This window comes from Oncorhynchus masou, chromosome 20, assembly GCF_036934945.1.
Source record: "Oncorhynchus masou masou isolate Uvic2021 chromosome 20, UVic_Omas_1.1, whole genome shotgun sequence".
Classification (NCBI taxonomy): Eukaryota; Metazoa; Chordata; class Actinopteri; order Salmoniformes; family Salmonidae; genus Oncorhynchus; species Oncorhynchus masou.
Window position 1 is genome coordinate 4,224,051 of NC_088231.1, and position 12,419 is coordinate 4,236,469.

At 38.9% G+C, this 12,419-nt stretch overlaps 1 protein-coding gene across 1 annotated transcript in view; it reads right to left on the minus strand.

Annotated features, from left to right (window-relative positions):
* LOC135506710 (programmed cell death protein 4-like) overlaps window positions 1-8,641 on the minus strand; it is a 35,661-nt gene extending 27,020 nt beyond the window's left edge. The window contains exons 1-2 of the mRNA XM_064926049.1: window positions 8,411-8,641; window positions 8,190-8,289 (exon numbers count right to left, since the gene is read on the minus strand). Coding sequence (XP_064782121.1) covers window positions 8,190-8,235 — 46 coding nt within the window. The 5' untranslated portion in view covers window positions 8,236-8,289; window positions 8,411-8,641. The remainder of the gene's footprint in view (window positions 1-8,189; window positions 8,290-8,410) is intronic.
* Window positions 8,642-12,419: the final 3,778 nt, after the last annotated feature.

Below are 12,419 nucleotides of genomic sequence, written 5' to 3' on the forward strand. Positions count from 1 at the left end.
ACTGCCTGCAGAGATGAGATGGAGGAATTAAAAATAACACTAGTTAAATAAAAAGCAAGTAATATACAAAATTGTATTATTTCATAGTCATTTCCATTTTTTAAATGTCATTATGAATGTAAAAAAAAAGGAAACCAAAATGACTTTCAACACTAATTGCTAAGCAACACTTTTTTTGTTGTTGGAGAAATTCCAATGCATGTACTTTACAAATGGCAATAACTTGAGTATTTTCACACGTGACACTAGAATGAAACCCTGGCTTTAATTATGCTTAACACTTGTTGGATTTAATGTTCATGAATAAAATATTTTCACTGAATTGTAATCATTATTTGAATCCTTATCAGAAATTCCAAGTAGGAATTGTAGGTTGGTTTTAGTAATACTTCAACAAATGACACAATTGCAACCCGATCTCCAAACCATAATCTATAAACTATAAATAAAAAAAAGGGCACCCATTTCACATTAGTACATTAAAACCTGTTGTGACTTGGGGGCAGTATTTTCATTTTTGGAAAAATAACGTACCCAAAGTAAACGGGATATTTTGTCAGGACAAGATGCTAGAATATGCATATAATTGACCGCTTAGGATAGAGAACACTAAAGTTTCCAAAACTGTAAAAATATTGTCTGAGTATAACAGAACTGATATTGCAGGCGAAAGCCTGAGAAAAATCCAATCCGGAAGTGACTCATGTTTTGAAAGCTCTGCGTTCCAATGCGTCCCTATTGAGCAGTGAATGGGCTATCAACCAGATTACTTTTTCTACGTATTCCCCAAGGTGTCTACAGCATTGTGACGTAGTTTTACCCATTTATGTTGAAGAATACCCGTAAGCGGCTACATTGTGTAAGTGGTCAGCTGATGGCTCTGAGTGATTCTCGCGTAAAATACAGAGGTAGCCATTTTTCCAATCGATCCTACTGAAAAACCAATTGTCCCGGTGGATATATTATCGAATAGATATTTGAAAAACACCTTGAGGATTGATTATAAACAACGTTTGCCATGCTTCTGTCGATATTATGGAGCTAATTTTTAATATTTTTGGCGTTTCCGTGACCTCAATTTCCGGTCGATTTCTTAGCCAAACGTGAAGAACAAACGGAGGTATTCCGCCTACAAAAATAATATTTTTGGAAAAAAAGGAACATTGGCTATCTAACTGGGAGTCTCGTGTGTGAACACACCTGAAGCTCAAAGGTAAACAATTTAATTTGATTGCTTTTATGATTTCCGTGACCAAGTTACCTGCTGCTAGCTGGACAGAATGCTATGCTAGGCTAATCGATAAACTTACACAAATGCTTGTCTTGCTTTGGCTGTAAAGCATATTTTGAAGATCTGAGATGACAGGGTGATTAACAAAAGGCTAAGATGTGTCTCAATATATTTCACTTGTGATTTTCATGAATAGGAATATTTTCTAGTAATATTTATGTCTGTTGCGTTATGCTAATTAGTGTCAGTCGATGATTACGCTCCCGGATCCAGGATGGGGAGTATCAATAGGTTAAGCACCTGCCTTACATCAAGTATTTATATTGGTCCATATAGCGAGCTATACATGCCCACGTCACTAATCTTGTAAGGCTTGATTGCTGCATTAGTAACCAAGTGGGAAGTGAGAATTTCCCACCAGAGTTAGATAGGACTCCAGATAGATAAAACACAATTCGGAATGTACATTGCCCTTGAGGGCTTCCACCATTTTAAATGGTGAACTGGGTGGGCCAATTGGGTGGGCCTTCCCATCGGTGAAGGAAGGATCACACGATTCCATCCAGGTCATCAGCCAATGAATTACACACGTGAGCAAACATTCCATAAATATAGGTGGCATTAAATCACTAACCTTGTTTGAAGAGGTATTAAGGCAACATACTGACAGTACACACCCTTGCAGTTTTTTTTGGCCAACACATAGAAGTAGTAGAGAAGGAAAAGTACTACTTCAAAATGGAGATTGCCTCACTGGCGCTGCCTGTGCGATAATGGGACATATAAAGATGATACTCATCATTCTTTACCACATAAGACTGCGGGGGAAAAAACATTTGAAAGGCCCTCCAACTAGTAATTCCTTGTGGGAAACTTATTTATCGTCTCTGAAGTCAGACTTCTCCCGCATGGCGACCTGTGACGTCACCTACTAAGGAAATTACCTTGATAAATGCAACTACAAAATATTTTTAATGCAATCTATTCATACGGTTTATGAACACTATAATTTGTTTACAAACCTGATAGCTGTACTTTTAGTTTATGGTTGACACAGCTTGTTGGCCATTAGCCAAATTGGGTGTTTCTCAATGAGTTCAAAGTGTGCAAATGCATCCAACTGGTATTTACGACTTGAAATGGTAAATTAACCCTCCCACTTGGAGCTGAAGGATGATCGACTAGTTTCCCCACTTGTATCTACCAGTTGGAGGGCCGTTCAAATATATTTTTTTCCCAGTTGTATGTGGCAAACAGAATCATCTTTGTATATGTCCCATTATGGTGTCTGTGAGCACACAGACGGCATGATTGAGGCCATCTCCATTTTGAAGTAGTCAATTTTCTTCTACTATTACGAGTTGGCAAACAAACTGAAAGGGTACATACTGCCATCCAGAGTTGTTTGACCAGGTATAGAGAGATCATAGTAGAGATCAACCGATTAGGATTTTTCAACGCCGATACCGATTATTGGCGGACAAAAAAAAGCAGATACCGATTAAAAATCGGACAATTTTTATTTATTTATTTGTAATAATGACAATTACAAATACTGAATGAACACTTATTTTAACTTAATATAATACATCAATAAAAATCTATTTAGCCTCATAAATAATGAAACATGTTCAATTTGGTTTAAATAATGCAAAAACAAAGTATTGGAGAAGTAAAAGTGCAATATGTGCCATGTAAAAAAGCTAACGTTTAAGTTCCTTGCTCAGAACATGAGAACATATGAAAGCTGATGGTTCCTTTTAACATGAGACTTCAATATTCCAAGGTAAGAAGTTTTAGGTTGTAGTTAACCTGTCTGGCCCACCCGGGACGCAACCGCACCCCCTGCCAACAATAAATGCAAATGCGCTACGCCAAATGCTAATAGCACTCGTTAAAACTCAAACGTTCATTAAAATTCACATGCAGGGTAGTCAATTCAAGCTACACTCGTTGTGAATCTAGCCAACGAGTCAGATTTGTAAAATGCTTTTCGGCGAAAGCATGAGTAGCTATTATCTGATAGCAGGCAACACGCCGAAATACCAGAAGGGGACGTAAACAAAGGAATTAGCGTAGCCGGCGCTACACAAAACGCAGAAATAAAATATAAAACATTCATTACCTTTGACGAGATTCTTTGTTGGCACTCCTATATGTCCCATAAACATCACAATTGGGTCTTTTTTTCTCTCGATTAAATCGGTCTTGTGTACCCAAAATGTCAATTTATGAAGACCGTCAGATCCAGTAAAAACACATTTTTTAAACGCGACGTTATTTTTTAAATTAAAAAAAGTTGCCTATAAACTTTGACAAAATACTTCAAACTACTTCTGTTATCCAACTTTAGGTATTACTAAATGTTAATAAACGATCAACTTGATCAAGGAGCGATCTGTATTCAATAGGCAGAAGTTTGGGAAACGTAGTCAACTTTTCCGGTTCCATTGTTTACAGCTGTGGACTTGACAACCGGATGTGGCTATTACTCAGATGACCAACGATTTAGTTGAATCGAAATCACAACACTGGCGACATCGTGTGGAAGCTATAGGAACTGTATTCTCAGCCTGAAGTATTTTTCCTTCCAATAGACAATACATGGACTGACGGATTGATTTTTTCTCCGTCGATTTAGTGACCAGGTTTTCTGGCGATTTTGACCACGGAACTCGTTCTGTTATAGTCACAGACACACACACACCATTGAACCAGTTCTAGAATGTGTGAGTGTCAGAGTGTTTTCTATGCACACATACTAATCATATGCATATACTATATTCCTGGCATGAGTAGCAGGACGTTGAAATGTTGCGCGATTTTTAACAGAATGTTGAAAAAAGTAGCCCGATCTCTAAGAGGATATTATTAACCTGTTATGGCTGCAAGCCTTTGTTCTCAATTTCCGCCTGAAGACATACCCTAATCTAACTGCCTGTAGCTCAGCCCTAGAGGCAAGGATATGCATATTCTTGGTATCATTTGAATGGAAACATTCTGAAGTTTGTGGAAATGTTAATTGAATGTAGGAGAATATAAGTGGAAGAGAAAGAGCATATGTTTTTTATTGTTGTAGTATCATCTTTCACATGTACTAGAATAGCCACACAGATAGGATGCTGGAGATAATTTGGATGGATAACACAAGAGGGCAACTGTAGGTGTGCAAAGTCTCAAGACTGATAACTTCAGGAATGGGTGAGCTACATGACATTTAGCATGAAGCCACCCAGGTGTCCCACACAAGTTGCCCAAATGTACCTAAGTGGCCGAATTGGTGAAATGACCTACAACTATATACAGCAGTGCAAATAACTATATACAACATATCAAAAAGCAATTCTAACACACACACACACAAAAAGTTTAAAACAATATTCGAAAAAAAGTACACCCTTCGGAAGTCCTCGTCACAATATTTTGCTGCCTGTGCCATGTCCCATAGCAGTCTCTTTCTGACGTAAAGCAGAGGCAAACTGAACAAGTGGTGCATTTCATGCGACACAGAACACAACAACTCCTCCATGCTGTGCCCTTTTGGCCCTGAGGCACAGTCATGCCTGCAGTAATGAACTGTGGCATATGAACACCACTGGGGGCAGAGGTAGAACGGGCAGCTTTGCACCGGGTGCTCCCAGTCGGTGTCGCTATCACTGTGAAAGAAAACATTTAAAAAATATTTATATTGTATGAGCCTTTTATCATCACATAAAATAAACAGATATGTATTGTATAGAGCAGAGGGAACAGTCACGAAGGTGAAGTGCTGTTCCATTCAATTCCGGCCATTGTTGTGGTCCTGGCCTCTCCTGAACAACACCCAATGGCTATTTCATATGGAAATGGAGAGGAGTAGCAGGCGCAGTGGCCATGTGTGTTTGCTGTTCTACTCCATTCATATATATATATATATATCCAAACAAACCAACACACACACACAAACCAACACATTTCATTGCAAAAAATATTTTTTTCTTCTATATAATATATATATATATATAATATATATATACATTTCATTATAAAAAAATATATATTTTTATATATATATAAATATATATATATTTATATATATTTTTTTTTTATATATATATTTCATAAAACGGCATTAGCACTTACCCGTCCAGAAGTACATCCTGTCCTTGCAGAAACAGCTCCTCAGTTCGTTTCAATCATAACACTCCAAGATTCCTCAAACAAAAAATCTCACTTTCACTTTAGACTGTCTTCACTTTTCCTGATTTATTCACCATAATATCTTCAATGAAATCGTTGAAACTACAACTTTCCGAAATAAAGCTGCGCATAAAAAGCCTTACAGCAACTCCTCTGATCGTCAAGGCGAGAATGGAGTTCCCTGCACGTGCGATTACAAACAAGGAATTGTGGTCCAACCCAAAACCATTACATACTGGCGTTTACCTCAGCTCATTGGCTATCTACCCAGCTATATTTCAATAAGATCCGTGGTCATTGGGCAGAAATATAGTCAATCAATTAAGCTTCGCTAAAATTATTGGTGCGTAAGGTTGTCATTGCTCGCTGTCTTCAAATCAGTTCACTTCGGTCAATACTCCCCGCAAAAAAAAAAAAACAATGACGTTTGGCTGTGTTGCAAACATCCAGAGGAATGCACTGAAACCAACCATGACTAGATAAACGATTGTTTACGGTGTGTAATCACGTCGAATGCTCTGTAAAAAATTGATAGAGATGGAATTCAAGGCACAAACGGTTTACAAAATGTTTAGATTTAGGCTATAAAAATGGATTTTATCAAAGAAAACGGCACTTCATCTGATCACTGGGACCCTCAGGAAGAGAAATAAGAGCAAGATATCAGAATGTAAGTCATAATTTTACCTTCAGATGTGAATGTGTAAAAACTGTCATGGTGAAAAATGTTCGTTGTTGATTGCTCTTCTCAAACAAAAGCATGGTATTTGTTCTCTGTAATAGCCATTTTAAATTGGAAAACGTAGTTTGATTACCAAGATTTTAATCTTTTGAAGGGTGTAAGACACTTACATTTTCAAGAATGTTTAACTTCTTGAAACTCCCCATCCCGGATCCGGGTTTGTGACTAAAGCCTCAGGCTCATTAGCATAACGCAACGTTAACGATTTCTGAAAATCGCAAATAAAATGAAAATAATGCGTCTGCTCTCAAGCTTAGCCTTTTCTTAACAACACTGTCATCTCAGATTTTCAAAATATGCTTTTGAACCATAGAAATTGACTAATTTGTGTAAGAGTATGCAAAGCTAGCATAGCATTTTGAGTAGCATTTAGCACGCAACATTTTCACAAAAACCAGATAACCAAATAAATAAAATCATTTACCTTTGAAGAGCTTCTGATGTTTTCAATGAGGAGACTCTCAGTTACACACCAAATGCGCAGTGTTTCCTGAAACTAACATTGAGTGGCTGCTGCCAACACACTGACTCAACTCCAGCCACTTTAATAATGGGAATTGATGGGAAATGTAAAATATATCACTAGCCACTTTAAACAACTAATATAATGTTTACATACCCTACATTATTCATCTCATATGTATACGTATATACTGTACTCTATCATCTACTGCATCTTTATGTAATACATGTATCACTAGCCACTAACTATGCCACTTTGTTTACATACTCATCTCATATGCATATACTGTACTCGATACCATCTACTGTATCTTGCCTATGCTGCTCTGTACCATCACTCATTCATGTATCTTTATGTACATATTCTTTATCCCCTTACACTTGTGTGTATAAGACAGTAGTTTTGGAATTGTTAGTTAGATTACTTGTTGGTTATTACTGCATTGTTGGAACTATAAGCACAAGCATTTCGCTACACTCGCATTAACATCTGCTAACCATGTGTATGTGACAAATAAAATTTGATTTGATTTAATATTATTTTACATTTACATTTAAGTCATTTAGCAGACGCTCTTATCCAGAGCGACTTACAAATTGGTGAATTCACCTTCTGACATCCAGTGGAACAGCCACTTTACATTATCTTGGTTTCATTGTGTAGTTCTGATAGAAAGGATGAGTCGAGCTCATTTACAAATCCGTCCCATTCAACATAATGAATGATGTTCAATGTCATACACGTTGTATTTAACTAATATGCATAAAAGTTATTCGGATGTTTGTTGAAGTATTTTTCAAGAAGCCCAATACAAAATGATATTGCACGCAACGGATTGCGCTTCTAGTAAGGGGGCGTGGTGTTGTTTGACAACATGAACATGGAGTTCGTCGTTTGACCGCATGCTTATGCAAACAAAGGGGTTTGTCAGGGTATTTAGCATTTCATCAAATTACCGAGATTGCTATCTGGTTTTTAATCATTGGGCAAAAATGAAAGCACTGTTGCATCAATGTTTATGGACATTCCAGACAAGAGGTACAGGAAATGTGTTTTTGAAAGCAGCAACGTTAATCACAAAACAATACTTAATACAAATAAATGTGTCGGCAAATGTCCGTAATTTAAACATTTGACAGTACAGTATATAACTGCTAGTGATTGCGCAGCAACGGTGTACTACAGCATGTTGATTGGCGAAAGGCTAACGTATCTGGCTAGCCAGTTAGGACACTGCAAAAACACAAGTTTCGAATGGGTTAAATATTAGTGTGTGTTCACATATGCCCAGCAAGACAATGGGTCCATTAAAAAAAACTATACATACTCAAATTTGTCGTTCAGCAATTTGTGAGTTGGCCGTCGAACTAACTTGCTATCTAGCTTCATTGCTAACTGTCTCGCTAGTACAAGTGCTCGAGCACGGAGAGCACATGGTGGAGTGTGGCTGGAACTGCAACCCAACCCTTTGAGACAATAGCGAAGTGGGCAAACATGTTTTCCTCGTTCAAGCCAAACGACTTACTGCCTTGAAATAAACATTCATTCGTGCATATGCTATTCAACTAACTCACCATCATGCTTTTGAACGGTGGTCCATGTCTCCCCTTCAGTCGCCATGGCGCTGTCTTGAAATGGTTGTTTACCGTTTAATAGCAATCCCCAACGTTTGATCTGTCACGAGAACAAATAGCAGAAACGTGCAAAACAGCGTGAACAAACAAAATGTGCAACTAAAGTATACATTGATGTTATGCACATGCATGGCGAAAATTGTGAGAACGTTCATCCTCACCCTCGGTTTGCTTGCTCGCGCTGTATAACGTCAGCTATAATACCCCCGAAATATGAAATGCAGTAGCAAAATTAATATCAAATTAATTCGACACTTTATTTTTATTAAAGTAATATATAACTACTACTCCTTTCACAATAAATCTGACAAGAGCATGAGATAACTGATGAGCAAAGAGAACTAGTCCGTGCACCTTTCAGCAGCGACCTGAAAAATAAACAAAGTCTGTTTTTAACTTTGGAACGTCTGTCTTAATATCACGTGAAGAAAGCGCGAGCGGGGAGTGGTTAATACATGGGCAAGTCCTTATCTGTTCTGGCCAATCATTTGGGGTTAGTTTTATCCGAGATCCTTGGGACGTCCCTACCCTAAACCCCAAACTCATCCCCTACCGTTACCCTAATCATAACGGTACCTAACCGTAACCATTTTTTATTTCAACTTCAATGGGGTCGTCCCATGGAACCGAGATTGCAAGGACCAATCATACAATACAGACAGGACAATGGAGGTCATAGATTTACAATCACAAGCAACAATCAATACATTTCATGAAGCTTGACCATACTCCTCATAGCATGTTTCAATGCTGTTGAAACATGCTATGAGTAGTATGTTTTTTTTACCTTATGGTGTTCTAGCAACATTACACCACGAAATAATTATCTGCTTGCATTTGTAAAAAAGGAATGAATCCTATGTATGAATGAACAAGGCAGCTTTAATTTGCATACAAATGTAATAACACAATCATATGCTCTGATGTACACACACAATTGCCTTTAGTACAACTGAGCAAGGCACATTAAATGCAAAGCTGCATTCTCATTTCTAACAAATAGCTCCAGTGGCAAATGTGAGTGAGGTATGGTTTCCTCTTCCTTCAGTTGGATTGGGGTCAGAGTCAGACTCGTGTCTCTGACCTACTGACGACACCAGCTCCCCATGAATATCCTTGTTACTGGTTTATTTCCAATATATTTTATATAAAACACAAAAAAATCTAGCTAAATGTTTATCAAATCCATTTTAACAATTGCTTGATTTTAGCGAATTGGAGTCAATTTAGCCCTGGTCATGGACCACAGCTGGACCACTGCTTTAGAGACAAGGATGGGTGAAGCTAATGCCTCATTGGGAAAGAGAGGAGAGGAGTAAACAAAAGGTGGCCAATTGGGATGTCAAAGGGGGTGAAGGAGTAACTCAGCAAGAGTTGATGTGGGTATTTTTCTTCCCCTTTCAATAATTTTCTTATCCCCAAATCCCTTCGGCCTTAGAGCTGAGAGAGAGTGTTGACTCAAATATTATATCCAGTTAATGTAGGATATAAAAGGATAAGGAGATCCCCCCTACACTTTACCCATGCGGTCAAGAAAAGGGCCGGGTTAAAATGTTTAAAATTATAAACTGTAAAAAAATAAATGTATATTGAAGCAAAAGGGTGTCGTTAAATTATTTCAAAAAGTTTTGATTAAACCCTGAACATGTACCTAATTTTAAGTTATCTTTTACCCCTTGGAGCAAAAAAACAACAAAAAACAACCTAACAAATACATGATGAGGTGGCCGAGTGGTTAAGGCGATGGATTGCCAATCTATTGTGCTCTGCACGCGTGGGTTTGAATCCCATCCTTGTTGGTGGAAGAAATTTTAATGTAGGTGTTGTAGCTAAATTACTAAGTGTAAATGACAAATAATGGTATCTCTCTACTACCTACTCTCCCTCAGGAGGCTGAAAAAAATGCTGCTTGGCCACTAAGTCCCTCACAAAAGTCTACAGATGCACCACTGAGCGCATTCGGTCAGGCTGTATAACCGCCTGCATTGCCAGCAACCGCAGTGCTCCCCAAAGGGGGGTGCGTTCCAACACATCACCAGGTGCACACTGCCCGCCCGCCAGGAAATCTCCAGGACCTGGTTTCACAGGAAGGCCAAGAAGATCATCAAGGACTTCAACCACCTGAAGCACAGCCTGTTCACCCTGCTAGGATCTAGAACAGTGATTTCAAACCTTTTTCGGTTACTGTACCACCAACTGAATTTTTCTCCAACAGGAGTACCCCTAAAGTACCCCCTCGTGTGCATTTTACCAGTAAGTGTATGGTCTCATGAGTCTTCTCAAGTACCCCATGTAGATAGTGGTTCCCAACCAAGGGTACTGGGCCTGATCTAAAATACGAAGACAACACAAGTGCATCAAAGCTGGGACCAAGAGACTGAGAAACAGCTTCTATCTACAGGCCATCTGACTGTTAAACATTAATCACTAGCTAGCCTCCGCCCGGTACCCTGCCCTGAACCTTAGACACTGAACTCTACCCTGCGCGTTAGACTGCTGCCCTGTGTACATAGTCATTGAACACTTGTCACTTTAATACTGTATTATTGTCATGGCTCATCCTATATTTTTTTTTCATACAAAAACATAAAAATTAAAAAAACCCCACTGAAAACAAGGCAGGGAAGGAGTTCAATAAAGCATTGAATTTCAAATGAATACATGATTGACAAGATTGGATATGATTAAGCTAGAGTTTGATGATATGAGAGTGCAAGAGACAGACAGAAATAGAGAAAACCAAGATAGTATCAGAGAATGAAACTGAGGGTAAGAGAGATATGTTAGGTTGAATAAGGGAGCCTATAGTTACCCTACAAATTATTGACTGGAATGAATCAAATCAACATAAAAGTGATGACATACTGTATGAATAACTTCTGAATCCCAGATATCTGTGTTCATGATGCGATGCTGCATAAAGCAAGCTCAGCCCTGTTAGTAGATCTATTGTCCAATTGTAAGTGTTCTCTTTTTCTGTGTAAAGGGCCTAGGGTGACCACATTTAAAATATTAAAATGTAGGGACAACAGGATGATTTTGCTGGACATTCACAGGACAGTCTCACCTACATGACATTTTCTGAGGAGGCAGCACCGACAGATGTAGCCTATTGAATCTCATTATACACTGAACAAAAATATAAAACGCAACAATTTCAAGGATTTTACTGAGTTACAGTTCATAAGTAAATCAGTCAATTGAAATTAATTCATTAAACCCTAATCTATGGATTTTAAATGACTGGAAATACAGATATGCATATGTTGGTCACAGCTACCATAAAATCAAAGGGGCGTGGATCAGTAAACCATTCCATATTTGGTGTGACCACCATTTGCCTCATGCAGCGCAACACATCTCCTTCGCATAGATGGGTGGTGACATGTCTGGTGAGTATGCAGTCCATGGAAGAACTGGGGCGTTTTCAGCTTCCAGGTATTGTGTAAAGATCCTTATGACATGGGGTCATGCATTATCATGCTGACATAGGAAGTGATGGTAGAGGATGAATGGCATGGCAATGGGCCTCAGGATCTCATCCCATCATATGCATTCAAATTACCATTGATAAAATGCAATTGTGTTCATTGTCCGTAGCTAATGCCTGCCCATACCATAACCCCACCACCACCATGGGACACTCTGTTCACATCAGCAAACTGCTCGCCCACACGACGCCATACACGATGTCTGCCATCTGCCCGGTACAGTTGAAACCCCGAAGAGCACACTTCTCCAGTTCGCCAGTCGCATTCGAAGTTGAGCATTTGCCCACTGAAGTCGGTTACGACGCCGAACTCCAGTCAGGTCAAGACCTTGGTGAGGACGACGAGCACGCTCATGAGCTTCCCTGAGATGGTTTCTGACAGTTTGTGCAGAAATTCTTTGGTGGCTGGTCTCAGACATTCCCGGAGGTGAAGAAGCCAGATGTGGAGGTCCTGGGCTGGCGTGGTTACATGTGGTCTGCCAAATTCTCTAAAACAATGTTGGGAGGAGACTTATGGTAGAGAAATTAACATTACATTCTCTGGGCAACAGCTCTGGTGGACATTCCTGCAGTCAGCATGCCAATTGCACTGTGGTGTTGTGTGACAAAACTGCACATTTTAGAGTGGCCATTTATTGTCCCCAGCACAAGGTGCACCTGTGTAATGGTCATGCTGTTTA